General features: G+C 50.6%; 1 protein-coding gene across 1 annotated transcript in view; it reads left to right on the forward strand.

Annotated features, from left to right (window-relative positions):
• Nucleotides 1–19,551, forward strand: part of TIAM2 (TIAM Rac1 associated GEF 2) — a 440,232-nt gene that overhangs the window by 325,899 nt on the left and 94,782 nt on the right. The window contains 3 exon segments of the mRNA XM_040965572.1: nucleotides 4,053–5,207; nucleotides 10,616–11,051; nucleotides 17,360–17,532. Coding sequence (XP_040821506.1) covers nucleotides 4,053–5,207; nucleotides 10,616–11,051; nucleotides 17,360–17,532 — 1,764 coding nt within the window.

Consider the following 19,551-nt stretch of genomic DNA (forward strand, 5'->3'; position numbering starts at 1 on the left):
GGGAGAAGGGGGAAGAGAGGCTTTTATTTATTATTGTTTTAGCTTCATGGATTGTGCTAAATTCTGAAAAATTTCAGTATGTTAATGCAGTCATTCAGTGAATAGTTTTAGAAGGCATAAACTTAGCATACAGTGTTGGTGTGTCTTCTCACTTTTTCCCAGTCAGCTGGGGCCCTCAGTGTGCCTTAGTGTGTCTGGTGAGTGCTATTACTGTACACCTGTGTACCTAAGAGGTCTCACAGCATGTTCACCCGTGCATCTGTGTTATTGCATGCCAGTATGCTTCATGTTTACTATCCCATGTTAGTGTGCACTGTGCATAGTTATGTGTGTGTATAAATGCACATTCATGCGAGTGTATCTGCTACTCATATATTCTAGTCATTATTTTTTAAGACTTCATGGGGAATCTTATTTTGTATCTTTTCAACCCCCCTTTCTATCAACAAAATAGTTTTTTAATCATAATGCCATGAAATTCCCTTAGTCAAGGAGACGGTGGCCAGAGGTTGCCGGGACTTTGACCTACTTACTCGCTGCCAGAGAAAAATCCCTGCCGAGGGCACAGCAGATAAATATCTGTTAAATTCATCCAACGCCTCAGGGACAGGGGTCGCATCACTTCCCTCAGAGGCTTTCCTTCCTGTCAACTAAGCTGTGGATGTTGGATCAGCTCTTGCTGCTGCAGGGTTTGCACTTCTGAAAGGTGGGCATCTTGGGGCTCAGTTCGGGGTCTCCCCTGGTCAGTGAGCCTGTGTCTGACCCCTCACGGGGGCGGGAGGATTGCCAGTCACGAGGTGCTGGCGAGCCACTCTGCAGGCTCCGTGTCCCCAGTGTTGATGAGATGCTGGGCTGGAAAATCTATTAAACTTTCCCCTCTCTCCTTCCATTTAAAACGTATCTTATAAGAGGAGCTTGGATCCAGTGCTCCTCGCTTCTCATTAGCATGAAAAAGTCACTTTTGAACCCTCCAGAGATGCACTCGCCACCAGGCACCAGGAGCAAGGAAGAGATGCCCAGCCTCTCTCATCACGAGGGAAAAAATGGCAGTGGAAGCTAGAATGAGGCACCCCTGTGTCTGTGAGGACGGCAAGGATGAGGGGCTGTGGGGACTGTCGGTTGGGGGGGCAGGGGTGTGTCTCCAGGGGAGCGTCTTGTAGGGGTTCCTCAAATAATTAAAAATATAGGGCCCGGCAAGGTGGCACAGTGGTTAAGGTCCTCGCCTTGCACGCCCGGGGTTCCCATATGGGCGCCGGTTCTATCCCAGCAGCCCCGCTTCCCTTCCAGCTCCCTGCCTGTGGCCCGGGAAAGCAGTGGAGGACGGCCCAAAACTTTGGGACCCTGCACCCACGTGGGAGACCCGGAAGAGGCTCCTGGCTTCGGACAGGCTTAGCATCGGCCGTTGCGCTCACTTGGGGAGTGAATCATCGGACGGAAGATCTTCCTCTCTGTCTCTCCTCTCTGTATATCCGCCTTTCCAATGAAAAAATAATAAAAGTAAATCTTTAAAAAAAATATATAAGGCTGGTGCCTTGGTGCAGAAGATGAAGTTTCTGCCCATGATGTGGCATTTTGTACGAGTGTCCCCATTGAATCATTGCAGCTCCATTTGTGCTCCATTTCCCTGTTGATGTGCCTAGGAAAGCAGCAGCAGATGGCTCAAGTCCTTGGGCCATTGTCACCCTTGAGGGAGACCTGTAAGAGGTTCCTGGTTGCTAACTGGCCCAGCCCCAGCTGTTACAGACATTTTGGAAGATCTCTGTCTCCACTTTTCTCTCTGTAACTTTACTTTTTAAAATAAATCTCTTAAAAGAATTTAAAATGCAGTTACCTGGCAACCCAGCCACTAGTTGCATTTTTGTGTATATAGCCAAAAAAACCGAAAGCAGAGTGCGGAAGAGGTATTTGTGTACCTGTGTACATAGTAGCCATGAGCTGGGGGCTGCCCAGAGGTCTGTGGAATGGCGTGTCGCCTCTACACGTCATGGAATGTTATCCAGCGTTCCCAAGGAAGTACATGCCGGTGTGTCCTGCTGCCTTGAGGGCGTGACACTAAGCGAAAGAAGGCAGGTACAGTAAACGTTTGCAATTCCTCTTCCACAGGGTGCCTAGAACTGCCAGGTTTAGAAAGGCAGAAGCTTGGGTTCTGGTTGCCAGGACCTGGGAGGAGTGAGGCTTGGAGGAGTCAGTTGCATAGCAAGGGGCACAACGTCAATCCTGCAAGATGGGCAGGATTGACAGTGGTGAGCTGCATGAGGGTGCCACGTGCTGCACATGTGCACCTGGCCCACGTGGGGCAGACTGGAATCTCTAGATGGAACTAAAAAGTCGCTCCTGAACCCTCACCACCCTTTCCCATCTTGCAAGGGCAAGTCCAGGCTGTGAGGGGGAGGGGCTAAAGGGAGGAGTGCCTGTAATCATTGGCACACTCTCCAATGCCCTCAATAGCTGGTGCTGGGCCAGCCCACAGTTAGGGAGTAGGATCTCCATCCGGGGATCCCATGTGTGTGGCAGGGTCCTCAGCTGTTGCCTCTTGGGTGCACATCAACAGGAAGCTGGATTGGAAGCAGCAGTTCCATTTGACCCCAGGCACTGCAGTATGGGCTGTGGCTGCCCCAAGTGGTGCGTTAACCCCTCGTTGAGGACTTTGGCAATGACCCAAGATGCTAGCGATTTCTTCAGTTTGGGGGAGGGGTTGGCACAGGATGTATAACAGAGTGTTGTCCTGTTCTGTTTTCCAGTATCACTTCATGGAATCGCTTCCCATGCCTGCCGAGTGCACCGAGGGGTTCCCATGGTCATGTAAGGTGCACTGACCTCTGGGTCCCCCAGAGAGGAAGCTGGCCTGCAGGTGAGTCCAGCCCCTGTGCCCCCAGGTTGAATGATTGGTTCTTGTTTTGGCTCTGAAACTCTTGATGCTTGTGCCACCAAAGAAAACTTGATCCATTTCCTCCAGTTTTGTAGGTGCACATGTTTAAATGTCGAAGAGTTAGAAAGTTGCTCTATTTATTCCGAAGCCTAATTGGAAACATTACCTCCTGTTTTCCTAAAGTGATAAGCACTCAGAGGGGAAGGTTTGGGTCTCACCAGTAAGATAAGGAGGGGGCAACCTGGGGTCTGAACGCAAATCCCAAGAACAGATTGTTTTTTCCCGGTGCCCAAGTTATAATGAGCCAGCTTCCAACTTCCGTCTCCCAGAGAGAGGCACACTCATGATTAGCTGTCAGACCGTTTCCTGTTCCAAGGAATGCTTGTGTTTTTTCCCTCCCCCAGTTTGAGGGCATCCCGTCCTTTTCTTGGGGATCCCCCCTCAGTGTGAGGGGTCAGAGCTTTCCCAGGGCATAGTCCCTGGTAGTGTGGGGAGCAGTAATCCCGCAGGCAGTTGGCCACCCACCCCTGTACTCAGCCAAGGATTGACCATGTTTAAAAATCATGTCCAGGCTGGACATACAGGCTTTCCTTTTCTTGTCCTTTCTGCACCCCCCCCCCCAAACAATGAACTAACTACTGGTTATTGATCATTTATCATACCTGAGGCACTGTCAATCTTCCCGGGACAATTAAATTATACGGGATGATGTGAGTCAGTAATAAGCAATTATTAGGTGTCTTTATATCATGGATTTGAATATACAGATTTTGGTATCTTCATGAGAGCTCTCCTCCCCTTCTCCCCCAGCCTCACCCCTCCCCCCCCAAAACAAATGTGGAGAGGCAGCTGTGATGTCCCTGGTTGGGGGGAAATTCACTAGTGGCAAATGCAAATTTCTCTTCATTGAAAACCCATGTGTCTGGTTGGAAATAGGAAAGAAACTTTTTCCTGCATGGTATGCCTCCAGCAGCCCCAGATGCTGAAGGAAGCTGCTGCCTTCAGCGTGTGTTGATCCTGTTCAGTGTCTGAGCTACCACCCTGCCCTCAGAGTGGCACCTGACCCGAGGGGTGGATTTGATCCAGTGCTGCACGGCAAGGACTCGGAGCTTGCTCATGGTATTTCAGATTGGAAAACCGTTTGGGTTTCGGTTCCTAACTGCTGTCCCTGTTCTTCATTTAGGTGAGAATGGGCAACTCGGAGAGTCAGTACACCCTCCCGGGATCTAAAAACCACAGCAGTGTGCTGAACGGGGCCAGGCAAAAGCCTTGCTCCCTCAAGATCCGCAGCGTTCATGCAAAAGATGAGAAGTCCTCGCACGGCTGGGTCCACGGTGGCGGAGGGGCCGGCTATAAGTCCCGGTCACTGGCCCGTGGCTGCTTGTCCCAGCTGAAGGGCAATCCGCCTTATGCAGCAGCCAGACCCGGCGGGCCCCCTTGCAAAGGTCCCAGAGGCCTGGTCCACTCCAAGCACAGGGCCGGTGGCCAAGGCCATGGGCTTCAAGGCCACCCTGCTGCCCTCTACACCGAGAACGGCTTCCAGTGCGGGAGCCACAAGCCACTGCCAGATAACCACACAACCTCCAGAGACTGCAACGGGCACCTCCTCAACTGCTATGGCCGGAATGAGAGCGTGGCGTCCACGCCGCCAGGCCAGGACCGCAGGAGCCCCAGGGTGCTCATCAAGACGCTGGGCAAGCTGGACGGCTGTCTCCGGGTGGAGTTCCATAGCGGCGCCGCCCAGCACGGGGCTACCTCACCTGCGGCTGAGCCCGACCCCAACGTGCCTGTGCAGCTGCTGAGGTACTCGCCCACCCTGGATGCGGACGCTGGGAGGGGCTCCAGCGGCGACTCCCTGGCCAGCCAGCGGCCTTCTCCCACCGACTCACACCTGCGCTCCAGCAAAGGCAGCTCGCTCAGTTCTGAGTCGTCCTGGTACGACTCTCCCTGGGGCCCCACTGCTGAGCTGAGCGAGGTGGAGGGCTCGCCCGAGCCCAGCCTCCCTGCCTGCTTCCCGCCCCAAGACTCCAAAAAGGCTTTCAGTCAAAGCTGCTCTCTCTCCTCGCTCCGGGACATGTGCCCCTCGGCCATCGGCCTTTCCCACGAGGACGAGGCCGTGCACACCAGCCTCAGCCACCGCGTGTCCTTTGCTTCGGACATGGACGTGCCCTCCAGGGTGGAGCGCGGAGTGCCTGGCCGGTACAGCTCCTTCACCCTGCCCTGCCGCAGGTCCAAGGCCTTCGCAGAGGATCCCACCAAGAAGGACACGCTCAAGGCCAGGATGCGTCGCATCAGTGACTGGACAGGGAGCCTGTCCAGGAAGAAGAGGAAACTGCAGGTGAGCCAGGGGCGCACAGGGGAGGACCCTTCCCAATGCGGCTCCTTGCGCTTGAGGGACAGTGGGACGCTGCGGCTTTTGCTAATAAGGATGTGTGTTTTCACTCTTGGCCAGCAACTTTTTTTTCCCCTTCAATATATATTTTAAAAAGATGTATTTATTTACTCTGTGGCTGTGTAGACTGAAGGTTTAGCTGTCCTGAGGACAGCCACGGAACAGTGCGCTTGGGGCCTGGATCTTGCACACCAGCCCAGCGGTTCTAAACTCAGGCCTCTTTACATGCATCCCCTGGCTCCCTGTCCACTGGCCACCTTGGGTGCAGCTCCTCTGCATGCAGCCCGCCCCAGGAACTGTCCCAAACCCAAATTGTGAGCTGCTTGCGTGCCTGTAGATTCCAGAACAAACGGGTTAGAGTCTAGGAAGGTTGCTTGTGGAACGAGGAAAGGCTCTTTGTCATTTTTGCAAGGAGGGATGTAAGGTGAAGAGCTGGGAAGAGCTTTCCGGTGTGCACCTGGCTGCTGCTTGCAGAAGCTGCAGGCAGAGCTCTTTCTGTGACATTTTACACATATTCTTCTTCCCGTGTAACCGCGTGGCCAAAAGGTATTGTATGAAACTGCCAGCTACTTGGGAATGATTGCATCAGAAGATAATCAGCTATTTTGGATTTTTTTAAAGATTTGTTTTATTTTTATTTGAAAGCCAGAGTTACAGAAAGAAAAAATAGAGAGATTTTTGTCTGCTAGTTCACTCCCCAAATGACCACAATTTCCTGGAGCTGAGCTGATCTGAAACCAGGAGCCAGGAGCCAGAACCTTCTCCTGGGTTTTCCCACATGGGCCATTCCCACAGTTGGGCCATTTTCTACTTTCACAGGCCCTTAGTGGGGAGCTGGGTTGGAAGTGCAGCAGCCAGGACTTGAACCAGAGCTTGTATGGGCAACTGGTGCTGGTATTGCTGCACCAGTCACACCTGCAGTTGTAGCCATTGAGGAGTCCCTCAATCCCCTGAGGTCAGAACAGCCTGTTTACACCTGTGCTGTGGGGTCCCCATCCACTGCTGAATCCGGTTTGCACCCTCTTTCCTCAGGACACAGCAGGTGTTCCCCCTCCCCCCATCATTAGGGATGCTGTGGCAGAGGGAGAAACACAATTGTGTGTTGGCTTTTAAAGCTTGCACTGCGGGGGGTTAGTGGGTGGAGGGAGTGATATTTCATGTGCTGGCTGTTGCTAAAGGCTCAGAACAATTACAGCCGTGTCTGTGCCAGGTGGAAGCTGGGTGCTGGGAAGCACATACAAGTCTCCGTGTGCACTGGCCGTGCTGACTGCTGTGGAGTTGAGCACGGGGTGCATTAGATGCTCTGATTTGGACACTCTTAATTTTGAGCTCTTGCTGCCTTTGGAGGGTCGCATTTCCTTTGTCTAGGAGTTGTTGCTATGCGTGAAGGGAGGTGGCAGCAGAAGAAGGGCAAGGCACGGTTGGGTAATTTTTTTATGAAATGTGAGACTGTTGGCCAGTTTTGCTTCAGTTGTTAATGAGTTGAGGAACATCTCATTGTTCCACCCTGGCTTCGTTATGGTGTCTGACAAATGGCAGTTTGTGTTTCAAGCATAGAGCTTGGTGCTTTCATATGTGAATGGATTGACAAATGATGGCCACTCGGGGCTGGTGATAAGTTGCCAGTTAAGTTGCCGCCTGTGATGCGGGCATCCCATAGGGGCACTGGTTTAAGTCCCAGCTGCTCCACTTCTGATCCATCTCCCTGCTAAGGTGCTTGGAGAAGCAGTGGATGGTGGCTCAAACACTTGGACCATTGTCAGCCATGTGACACAGCCAGATGAAATTCCAGGCTCCTGGCTTTGACCTGGCTTAGCTCTGGCCATTGTTGCAATTTGGAGAATGAACTGGTAGATGGAAGTACTCCCTCTCTGTCAGTCTGCCTTTCAAATAAATCAGTAACTCTTAAAAAAAAGTGAGTGATCACTACCATGAAACTAGGAATGGTATCCTTCACCTTGCATAGGACTCTTTCCTGTGGTGGTGAGAACATTGAAGATGCACTTTCTTGGTAAGTTTCAGTGTTACCGACTGCAGTCACCTGCCCAATATCAGCTTTCCAGGACTTTTTCACCTTGGGATCTGATGATCTGACCAGGAAGGAATGCAAATCTATCATATGCTTTATGCCCATATGTAACAGGTACCTTGGTTACACACATATAACATACTAATTAGGAATTCTGTTTGTTTAAAGGCTTTTTATTTAAAAAAAAAAAAAGCTGAAATGTGATCTTCTGTTACTTTTCCAGGGGCAAGATTGTTTTGCTACTATAGTATTCAAAAGTTAACTCTGTAACTTGCAGTCTCTTTGGATGAGAAAATTGTCAGGAGCGTTTGTAGGTGGTCCTGGAGTTTGGCCTGGTTACACCTGTCTCAGACAGAGTTTTGCTTGTCTTGAGACACCTGTTCAGGCTTCCATGCGCTCTCAGAGTGGCCGTGAGTCAGACACAGTCAGAGCTGAGATGAGGTTAACACTCGCCAAATTCACTTCCGAGGAGTGTTTGAAAAGCAGTGAAGTGACATGTTGAAAAAAATAACAACCCTCCAAGCATTTTGACAGTTTCCTGTCCAAGTGACTCATGGCAGCTGCTTGGTGGCTGTGTGCTGCCTATGCACCGATGTCTAAATAAATCTGACTCTAGACTGATGCTTGAAGGGGGAGTGTTTTCATTAGCGCAAGCTCTGTTTGGGACCCAGTGGCTGATAGCCCTGGGGTATCTCAAACAGGATGATTTTCCCACGGAGACAACAGGTGATTGTGACTTGATTCCTGGATGAGATTTCTGAAGGCACCTGCTCCACACGAAACAGTGCTCCAGATGAGTTGATAGCCGCCCGTGGGACAGTTATTCCTCACTTAAAAATATTCATTTGTATTTATTTGAAGGAAAGACACAGGAATTTTCCATCTGCTGGTTCATTCCTCATATGCCCTCAAAGGCCAGGGCTGGGTTAGGCTGCAGCCAGGATCTAAGGGCCCCATTCAGGCATCCTATGTAGTTAGCAGGGACCCAGAACACCTGCTGGCTTCTGCCAGGGTGGCATGAGTAGGGAGCTGGAGCTAGGAGTTGGGAATTGACCCAGTCTCTCCTCAGTGGCATGCTGGTGTCTTCATTACTGGCCCAGATGCCTACCTCTCATTTTGCATTTTAATGTATAAAGAAATGGAACCAAGGGGCCAGTACTGTCACATAGCAGGTAAAACTGTTGCCTACAACAACAGCATCTTATATGGGCACTGTTTCTAGTCCAAGCTGCTCCACTTCTGATCCAGCTTCCTGCTGATGTGCTTGGGTTCCTGCACTTGTGTGGGAGGCTTTATGGTTTCAGTTCTGTGCTTGGTCAGTTCAGGGAGTATATCGAGTGTTAACCAGGAAGCACCAGTTACTACGAAAAGAATGAGTTGTATTTACAGCTTCCTATATCTAATTTAGTGCTGGATGAAATCTTAAAGAAACGTGTTTTTAATATCTCCCAGCAAAGTAAAAAAGGTGTTTTTAATATCCTCCCCAGCAATAAAATCACTACTCAGAAAGGAATGAATGAATGAATAAATGAATAAATTACCCTCATGAAAGAAATTCTGGGGTTTAGCAGGCTAACCCTCTGCTTGTGGTGCTGGCGTCCCATATGGGGGCTGTTTTCAGTCCTGTATGCTCCACTTCTGATCTAGTTCCCTGCTAAAAGCGACCGAAGGTGACCTCGGTGCCTCAGTCTCTGCCACCACAGGGGAGACCTGGAGGAAGCTCCTGGCTTCTGGCTTTGGACTGGCCCAGCCCTGGTAGTTGTGGTCATTTGGGGAGTGAACCAATGGAAGCAAGACCTCTGCCTTTCTTCCTCTCTCTCTAACTCTGCCTTTCAAGTTAATTAGTTCAAAAAGTGAAAAAACCAGGTTTTTTTTTGTTTGTTTTAAAGAAAGAAATTAAGTAAAAAGTATTTTGAAAAAAGCTACACTTATGGCCCCGGCACTGTAGCCTAGTGGTTGAAGTCCTCGCCTTGCCTGTGCTGGGATCCCATATGAGCGCCAGTTTGTGTCCCAGATGCTTCACTTCCCATCCAGTCCCCTACCTGTGGCCTGAGAAGGCACTAGAGAATGGCCCAAAGCCTTGAGATCCTGCATCTATGTGGGAGACCCAGAGAAAGCTCCTGGCTTAGGATCAGCTCATCTCCAGCTGCTGCGGCTGCTTGGGGAGTGAATCACAGGATGGAAGATCTTCCTCTCTGTCCCTCCTCTCTCTCTAAAATCTGTCGTGCCAATAGAAAAGCTGCACTCATTCTCCAGGATGCTCCTTGTCTCAGGAATACTAGATGTGTAGCTTTCACTGCATGAGCTGGGAAAGGAAGGTGCTGAGGATTCCCAAGTCCCGATGCCTGGAGTGGGGAGTTCGCTAGAAGTTGGGCCTGGCTTCTCCTTGGGGAAGGAGGGAGAGCTGGGGAAGGAGAGAGAGCTGGGGAAGGAGAGAGAGCTGGGGTGTGCATAAGCCTGCCCTACAGCTGGCAGTGTTCTAATTTATCTTCCCAACCCTGCAGGAGGAAAGTAGATGGCAAGAAATGGGTTTTTTTCTTAGAAGACACTGATTCACAAAGGAAACATGAATGTCACCCGGAATTCTCACTAGTGTGTTGTTTCTTTAAAAAAGGATTTATTTCTTTTCATTAGAAAGGTAGATTTACAGAGAAAAGGAGAGACAGATGGCCGGAATGGTTGGAGCTGACCCCATCTGAAGCCAGGAGCCAGGAGCCTTGAGTCTCCTCCAGAGACCCATGCAGGTGCAGGGACCCAAGGCCCTGGGCCATCCCCCCAGTGCTTCCCCAGGCACAGTCATGGAGCTGGATGGGAAGTGGTGCAGCTGGGACACAAACTGGTACCCACATGGGCTGCTGGTGTAGCAAGGTGGAAGATTAGCCAGTTGAACTATGTGACTGCCCCACTCACTAGTGTTTTAAATAGGCAATTACTTGTTAATTTCTTGATGCTATAACTAGATTATTTTTATAATAGCTGATATTTAATAAAATACTCATTTGAAAAATTATCTACGTATGTTTCTATTGATTTATCCACCCACTTATTCATTCCCCATATCACATAACAGTAGGGTTGGGCCAGGCGCTTGGCTGAAGCCAGGAACTCGGATCTTCCACGTGGGTGGCTGGGACCCAAATGCTTGAGCCTTTGTCACTGCCTCCCAGCCTGCAGGTTAGCAGAAAGCTGGAATTGGAAGCAGAAGCCAGGCCTCTCTTATCGGCTGCGGCCATCAGCAGCCGCAGTATTCCATTTGTGCTGTGCGGAGAAGGGGACACTTGGGGTACCTGCAGCCTCTGACGGTCACGGTTTGTGTTGCTTGCAGGAGCCGAGGTCCAAGGAGGGCAGTGACTTCTTTGACAGCCGCTCTGATGGGCTCAATCCTGACCTACAGCCCCCCTTCCAGGCACCCGCCCCGCTGTGGTCAGGAGGCTCGGCTCAGGTCCTGTCTCAGAGAAGCGAGTCCACTCACGCGGTCGGCAGCGATCCCCTCCAACAGAACATTTACGAGAACTTCATGCGAGAACTGGAAATGAGCCGGGCCACCACTGAGAACGTGGAGACGTCGACGGAGACGGCCGAGTCCAGCAGCGAGTCGCTGAGCTCGCTGGAGCAGCTGGATGTGCTGTTTGAGAAGGAGCAGGGTGTGATCCGGAAAGCCGGGTGGCTTTTCTTCAAGCCCCTGGTCACCTTGCAGAAGGAGAGGAAGCTGGAGCTGGTGGCCCGTAGGAAGTGGAAACAGTACTGGGTAACTCTTAAAGGTAAGCGCATGATCAGCTCCCGAGGCGCTCTGGCTTCCTGGGAAATGCCAGTGAGCCCAGCAGAGATTCGCTTTAATGCAAAGGGGTTCAGTGGGGTGCTTGAGGGGTCCAGGTCCATGGCCCGGATACACGGAAGTATTGGAGGAGGAGGTGTAGCTGGAGGTTAGCGGAGGAGTGAGATACAGTAGCAAAGAGAAAATATGCAGTCAGGGTGGAAGTGGGCATGTTCAGAAGAGCTGCCCCCACAGGGTTCAGGGTCATCTCTGAGTGATCTGGAGACCTAGGGGGTGGTGCTTTGGGTGGAGTACTCCAGAAAAGAGCAAGGGGTTTCCAAGATCGTGGTGATAGCCCCTTTTCTGGCGTTGCTAGGAAGTGTGATGGCAGCAGTGCATGATGGGAATGAGAGTGTCAGCCCAAGCCGTTTTAGCCCAGTGGTGTTGTAACAGGATTAGGTCATCAAGGGGACCCAGCAGCTGCTGCGAATGCTTCTGCAGGTGCTGGTTCTGATTGTAGCCTTTACTGCAGGAGCGATTTGTTTAGCTTGGTGGTGATGGGAAGAGGAAACCCCTGGGGAGGATGTGGCAGTGTATTTCTTTTGGCTCTTTATCTGATTCTCATGCTCTCCTTACCTAGAGTAATTTAATACAGAGTCTTCATTAAATCATACTTAATTCACAAGTTTTAAATGTTTATTATATATTTGAGAGATGGGATGAGATCTTCAGTCTACTAGGTGCCAGAGCCGAGTAGGGGTAGGTCCCTTGTGTACTTGGCAGGGACCCAAGTGCTTGAGCCGTGACCTGCTGTTTTGCAGAGTGTACATGTTGGGGATTAGTAACAGAAGGACATGAGGTCATGCAGAACTGATTTTTTTTTTTTAATTATGGCAGCAGGGCGGCCATCATCTTGCAGGATGACACATGAGGACAAAGAAGTGAAGGTTTTTATACTTTTACAGAAGAATAGTGCAAGTGGTTGGAAAGCAAGTGTGCAGAGTACAGATTAGCTATTTCCATAAATTCAGAATAACCTGTAACAGTTCCAAGCACAGGGGAGACAAGTAATTCTACTGTGGGAAGAAAAGGACCAGGCACCATTACAAGGAACAACAGATCATCAGATGCTGGGGTCCGGCCTTCCATGCCTCCAGGTCTGTGCACAGCTCACACACCGCACAGGAGGCCTTTTGCTTCTTGTCTGTCTTGGAATGTCTGCCACGCATCTACATCAGTACATGGGCGGAGAATTGGCAGGCCAGGCACTGTGCTGTGGGATGTGGGCATTGCAAGTGACATCATAACTATGGTATCAAATTCCTGGCCCATACAGAATCTTTATTTTACTTTTAAAATTTATTTATTGAAATTCAGAGCAACAGAGAGACTTGTGTCGTTCCAACTTTATAAACCAAGAAAGTCTGATAGCATCACCAACAGTTGAGGTTTCTTTCCATTGTAACAGAAATAGAAGTAAGCCTTCATTAATTAAAGAAGAAAAAGATTTCTCACACTCATTGCCAGGCAGAAATTGCACTTGCCTCACTCATGGGGACTGGGGACATTGGCAGAAGTCTCAGCATCCTGTAAGAAGAGGCCGTGAATGAATGTGATTGATTCAGAGGGGAGCAAGAAGGACACCGCCCATGTGTGACTGTCCGAGGGACTGAGTGTCCCTCACTATCAGGCGCAGTTCCCTATGATGGGACAAAGCAGAAACACAGGTCCCCTCTGTGGACAGTGTGCGACACCACTGGAGCCCTCTGCTCCACTCTCCTGTGTCCTGTGTTTAGAAGTTTGAGTCTCCTTCCCCGCCTTCTGAATTCAGCATCATTCCTTGGTTTCCCAGGAGTCCTTTGGTAGTGGTGCACTTGTACGGGCTGTGCAAGAAGCCTGGGGTGGCTGGGTGTGGTCGAGGGGAGTTTATAAAACACAGAGCCCAGTATCTCCCACTTACTGGAGACCCTTCCTGCCTCCTTACCTAAATATTCATTTACATATTATTTGAAAGTCAGAGTTCGATAAGAGATAGTTAGATAAGAAATTAGATGTAAGACTGGCACTGGGTCAGGCTGAAACCAAGAAATCCATCCTGGTCTTCCACTTGGGTGCAGGAGCTGTCATCAGCTGCTTTGCCAGGTGCATTAACAGGGAGCTGCATTGGAGGTGGGGTGACCTAATCTGAAATGGGAGCTCTTCTGGATGCCGGCATCACAGGCTGCGGCTTGCCAGGCTGCGGCATCGCAGTGCTGTGCACAGCGCTGGCCCCCCCTAGGCCTCTCTTCCAGCTCTGGTTTTGGACTCCTGTGATTTGGTGCTGGAAAAGGCAAGGGTTGGGCCCAGTGTTTGGAGAAGGCAGGTTTTGTGAATTCTGGCTGCAGAGATTGACAACCGTAGGATTAATCTAAGACAAAAATTTGATGGGGTAAGAAAAGTGACACTTTAAGGTTTAAAAGTCAAGTTGCTCCCCAGGAGCAGGAGAAAGAGGTGTGACTGTTCTGTGCTGTCTGTGATCCGGGGTTTGATGTGCAGGCCATTCCACATGAGCTAACAAGGTGATGTGGCTGAATTCAAAGCTCATGTGATTCAAAAGAGAGGTTGGCATCCTCACTGCATCCAGGGATGCTGAGGCATCTGCCAGGTGTTTTTGCTCTGTGGTCACGGGATTGCAGGTGCTGGGAAGCGAGGGGTTGGTCCTCAGAATGGCCCCGCCTAGAGATAACCTTTGAGCTACCTCCTGGGCTGCCCAGCGTGCCGTGTCAGAGAAGCCGAGCGTGGTAACTGCAGGGTGTTCCCACGTCCTGACACAGGCTGCAGCAGCGAGCGCAGGGGGAGTGGAGACCCAGAGGGTGCTGGGGCTCAAGGAGGGCCTGGATTCTTGTGATTCTGTCACTGATGTTGTCTCCTATGCTCCCGACTTCGCTGATTGTGGCAGTCTGTTCTCTCTCTCTCCTGTGACACAAAGAGTGTTCCCTGTGGTCCCCACAGGCTGTCAGCCAGTGACCCCGGCTCTGGAGCCAACAGCAGGAGATTGCTGGGGTGCCGGGAAGCCCCTCTGCCTTCTTGAAGAAGTGAAGTTTCTTTCCAGGTTGTGATAGTTGAGGTTGATTGCCTGCTTCTAAGTCTGCATGGGGTGGTTCGTCCAGCTTGGCTCTCATGTGAAATGTCTGGTGGTGGATTTTACCCTCTTGTGCTGCACCATATGGTCTAGATGGAATGTCAGGTTTGGCAGCCCCTTGGCACCTGCCCAAGGCACACGCTCATCTCCTCTAGATGACATGATCACGCCGTGGCCCTTGGGAGCACAGTGTGAGAGAAGCTGCAGTGCACACCATGGACCCACCGGAACGAGTGTGGCCCTGGGTGATGTGTCCTACTCGTCAGGCCCCGGGTTGTTTGGGGCCGACAGTTCCTGAGTGTGTGAGTGGCTCGACCAAGAGGCAAGCTTAGGCCTCAGTTCTGGCTGCAGGCTTCTTACTGTTTTTTCCTGTTTTGTGTATTTGAGCTCTTTCAACCTCTCAGTTTAGTAGGTTTTATTTGCAGGAGGAATGGTCACTCGGTGCTCCCTGAGACCGTGAAGTGCTCCCATGCTGGGAGAATGGCTGAGCGGGGCAGTCTTCTTACTGGGCCCATTCTCTGGACTTGTTTGTCCCTATTCAGGCTTGCTTTCTGGTTTCTTTCTTTTTCTTTTCTTCTTCTTCCTCCTCTTTTTCTTTTTTTAAGATTTATTTATTTTCATTGGAAAGGCATATTTACAGAAAGAAAAAGAAACAGAAAGATCTACTATCTGCTCACTCTTTCCCCAAGCAGCCACAACAGTTGGAGCTGAGCTGATCTGAAGACAGGAGCCAGGAGCTTCTTCTGGGTCTCCCACATGGGTGCAGGGGCCCAAGGCTTTGGGCCGTCCTCAACTGCTTTCCCAGGCCACTAGCAGGGACACAAATCGGCACCCATATGGGATGCCAGGGCTTGGAGGGGGAGGATCAGCCACTTGAAGCTTTTGCCAGGCCCTCGGGCTTACTTTCCACAGAATTAATGAAACTCATAAAAGTGAGGTAGAGTTTAAAACGCTCCCTCTACTGTGATGGACTAAAGTATATGATGTGACGGAGAGAATGTCATTAATGCCCCCCCCCCCAACCCTTCACAAAGCAGGTGAAAGCAGCTGGACTTTCCTTACGTTCAGTGTGAAAGGCCCTGCAGGAAGGGATGCTGGTGCCGGGGGTTAAGCTGCTGCCCGAGACTCCCACATCCTACGCTGGCGTATACTGCTCTACCAGTCCAGCTTCCTGCTGGTGTGCCTGGGAGGCAACCGATGGTGGCTGAAGTCCTCGGGTCCCTGACACTCATGTGGGAGACCTCGGCAGAAGTTCAGACTGTTGCTTTTCACTTGGTCCTCTCTTGACTTCGGATGCCTCTGGGGAAGTGAACCAGCAGATGGATTATCCAGCTATCTCGTCCCTCTCGTTTTCTTCTGTTTAAGTGTGTGAGCTTTCCCTTTCAAGGAACTAAATTAAATCTTTTTTTAAGGTATTTGCAGAACACTTGAATGGTAACCATGTCATTCATGTTTCTGTGATATGGCTTGATAAATGAAAAGTCTTCAGAAATACTTACTGTATTGAAGGATTGAAGGGATAATAAAAATAAACAAGGCATTTGTGAACATTCTGGAAACATCCGTTTGCTTTAAAAAAGTATAATTATGAGACCTGCATTGTAGCATAGTAGGTTAGGCCTATAGCTGCTGCACTGGCATCCCATGTTGGTGCCAGTTTGAGTCCTAGCTGCTCCACTTCCCTCCTGGCTTCCTGCTAATATGCTGATGAAGATGGTGGAAGATCGCCAAGTGGTTGGGTCCCTGCCCCCATGGGAGACCCAGAGGAAGCTGTCACAGGACTCATGGGAGTAAACCAGTGGGTGAAAGATCGCTCTCAGTCCCCGCAGTTCTCTCTCTCCTCCCTGCTCCTCTCATCCTCTTTCTCCCTCTACCCCTCCCAGCTCTGCCTTTCAGATCAATCAGCAAAAATAAGAGTAGCATAATTACAAGGAATTGCAGTATACTTCTCGAAGGAGACCCTGTCGTATCTCTGTCTTTATTAACTTATCACTAGAAGCATAGGTACTGAGAAGCAGCTGGCAACAGTCATATATAACTGTGTTACTCTCCCTTAGTAATTTTTAAAAAGATTTATTTGTTTTTATTGGAAAGGCAGGTTACAGAGAAAAGGACAGATAGCAAGATCTTCCGTCTGCTGATTCACTCCCCAGATGGCCTCAACAGCCATAGCTGAGCTAACCCAAAGCCTGGAGCAGGAGCTTCTGGGTCTGTCACATGCGTACAGAGTTCCAAAGACTTGAGTCATCCTCCATTTCTTTCCCAGGCCATGAACAGGGAACTGGATTGGAAGTGGAGTAGCCAGGACACAAACTCGTGCTCATATGGGATACTGCTGCCTCAGGTAGAAGCTGACTGTGCTATGCCACAGTGCTGACCTCTGGAGCTGCAAATTTCTTTTTTTGAAAGATTTATTCAACTTTTTTTTTTTTTTTTAGTCTGAAAGGCAGATATATATATAGAGAGAGAGAGAGAGAAGGAGAGAGAGAGAGATTTTCCATCCTCTGGTTCACTCCTCAAGTGGCCACAAGGGCCGGAGCTGAGCCTGTCTGAAGCCACGAGCCAGGAACCCCTTCCTGGTCTTCCTTACAGTTCCAGGATTCTAAAGCTTTGGGCTGTCCTCTACTACTTTCCCAGGCCACAAACGGAGAGCTGGAAGGGAAGTGGAGGAGCCGGGACAGAAAGTAGTGCTTGTATGCGGTCCTGGTGGGTGTAAGGTGAGGATTTAACTACTAGTCTATCACACCAGACCGTAGCTGCAAATTTCAAATGTGATTGATAAATAGAGAATTTCCTTCAGCACCCCACATTTAGATTCCCTAAATGCAGTAGTTTTGTGTTTAAGAATGAGGACTGGAGCCAGAAGGCAGGAGTGCTGGCCCTGCTCCCCCCAGGTCTGGCTCTGACACCTGTGGTCACACTCAGGATTGGCCTGCTGGAATGGAGTCAGGAGCTGTGCCACCTCCTGAGGCTGCTGTGGGGATGAAGTGAGCTAAATTAACATATGCTTAGCCTTGTAGTTGCTGATACTGACTTATGAAAACATCTCCTTTCCCCTTGAGGTTGTGTTACTGCACTGGGCCTCTCAGAGGGCCAGCTCTTGAGCCACCGTGATTGTGCTCACTGTCTCCTGTAGGTGCTGGGGTGTTTGGGCTGGGTCATCACCTTCTCATGTTCCTCTGCTGCTTTCCCAGGCTGCATGCTGCTGTTCTATGAGACCTACGGGAAGAACTCGGCGGATCAGGCCGGCAGCCCCCGGTGTGCCCTGCTTGCGGAGGACAGCATAGTGCAGTCTGTGCCAGAGCACCCCAAGAAGGAGCACGTGTTCTGCCTCAGCAACTCCTTCGGCGACGTCTACCTTTTCCAGGTGTGGCCCCGGATGCTTGGGACACGGAGGGCTGTGGTGATGGCTTGTGTCATGTTAGGGTAAAAAAGAGCAGAATTCAAAGGTAAAACGTAGAAGGGTCGTCAGGGAAGCACCTGGGCTTTGGACCTGGGCTCAAGCCGGAGACCTTGGGCTCATCCCGCTGCCCAGTGCAGCAAGGCCATCCCAGACCCATGACGTGTGCAGCATTTCCCAGATGCTCAAAGAATGCCAGGCTGTGGCCCCTGAGATGCTAATTAGGACGAAAGAGAAACCCCCTACTTCCCATTCTGGAGTAGGTCGGGTGAGAACCCCGCGGGGGCAGGGCAGCAGTAGGCATGGGCAGCAGTGGGCATGGACAGCAGGGGTGAGACTCTTCCCACATGTCCCTGCTGAGAATGCGAAAAGTGTTTTCAGGATTACCCCATGGGCGAGAGCTGTAAGGCCTCATTCTGTTCGAGGGGGCTCTTGGATTGTTAAATTTCAGCTTATGGCTGGCAGGAATTGTAAATAACTTTCTAGCACTTAGGGAGTTTCGGCAGCCAGTGGTGTTGAGTGATAGGTCCTGGCGTCACGTGTGGCTTTGAATAGGGGCGCTGTTGTTGAACGCATAACTGATGCTAGTGCACCTGAGTGAATTTCTCTGTGCTTCAACCCTTCACAGGGATCCCAGGAGCCTACAGGATGGCTGCAAGTGTGAATAAATATAGTGTGTGTGTGTGTGTTCCATGCCCAAGAAACTCGGTTGCCAATCAACTCAAAGAGGGTCGAGGGTAACTGGGAAGTGAAGTGAGCTCTCTGGTGACTGCTGATCCAAACTCAGACACGCCGCTGTTGGCTGTGTCTGACTGCAAGGGTCGTGGGAACATGGGTTTAGGTCACGTTCTCAAGTGACCCTGAGAGTCCTCAGAGTTCCTCTGGGGTGACCTTGTGATTGTGGCCGCCTCGCATGCTGTCCGCCTCAGATCCCAGGGCCAGCTGTGTGCCAGCCTGCAGCCTCCTGCTGCCCGGGCAGCTGGGTGTCCAGGAGGCAGAGCTGGGATTTCATGCTGCTTTTCTTAGGGAAAGGCTCCCTAAGCCTTTGCATGCTGCTCACGGGAAATACTGAAATGTAGTTAATCTGGAGTGGAGGGAAGGAAACACCATAGGTTAGATCGACGCGACTTTCTTAGGGGCAAGAATGAAGGGAAGAATGCATTTAGCGATTCAGGTAAAAACGTCTTTAGTTTTGAGAAGTTTTCTCCGTTGATGTTCCTCTGTGATCTCAGAGGCTACCCTAGGGTGAAGTCTGTGGCTTGAAAGTATGTGGAGATTCCATCCTGCTTAGAATCCTAGTCAACCATCGTGCTTTAGACAAAGTTTCCTAGCTGCTGCTTCTGCTTTTTTTGTTTGTTTGTTTGTTTGTTAATATAAAAAGCTTCCTTTTAAAGAAGGCAAAGTGGCAGGAGGGACAGAAAAAGAGACAGACTGAAGTATCCCATCCTGTGGTTCAACTCCCCAAAATCCATCATAGTTGCAACCATTCGGCCAGGCAAAAACGATGAGACGGTTACTTCCTGTGGGTGGCGGGGGAGCCCACGTGCTTGCCTCCTCATCAGCAAGGGGCTGGGTCGCAAGCAGAGGTGGCATTCAATTCTGGGCACCTTGGCGTGGGTCGTGGGCATCCCGTGCAGCAGCTTAATGTGATGTGCTCCTGAGGACAGAGAAAGCACAGCCAGTCCATGCACTCAGCATGCAAGGAGAATGTACCCGCTCCCTGCACCGCCCCAGCCGTCTCTCAAGGGCATTTTTCCTCAGTGTTTGGTCCTTCGTGTTTATGCCATTTATAGCCAGGGTTCCAGTGTTACTACTTCAGCTCCCCCCCCGTATTTTCACAGTCTTAAAATTCTGCAGGGACGCAGCTGGATACAGCCGTGCTTTCTTAGCATCCCGCTGTCGTTGGCTGTTCTCTTCCTGCCAGCCTTCCTTCCTGTTTGCTTCAGGGCTCCACGATTCTTTGTGTTTCACCCTTGAGGTTGCTCA

Source organism: Ochotona curzoniae, unplaced genomic scaffold (assembly GCF_017591425.1).
Source record: "Ochotona curzoniae isolate NIBS_2020 unplaced genomic scaffold, NIBS_Ocur_1.0 scaffold_3890, whole genome shotgun sequence".
NCBI classification, from domain to species: domain Eukaryota; kingdom Metazoa; phylum Chordata; class Mammalia; order Lagomorpha; family Ochotonidae; genus Ochotona; species Ochotona curzoniae.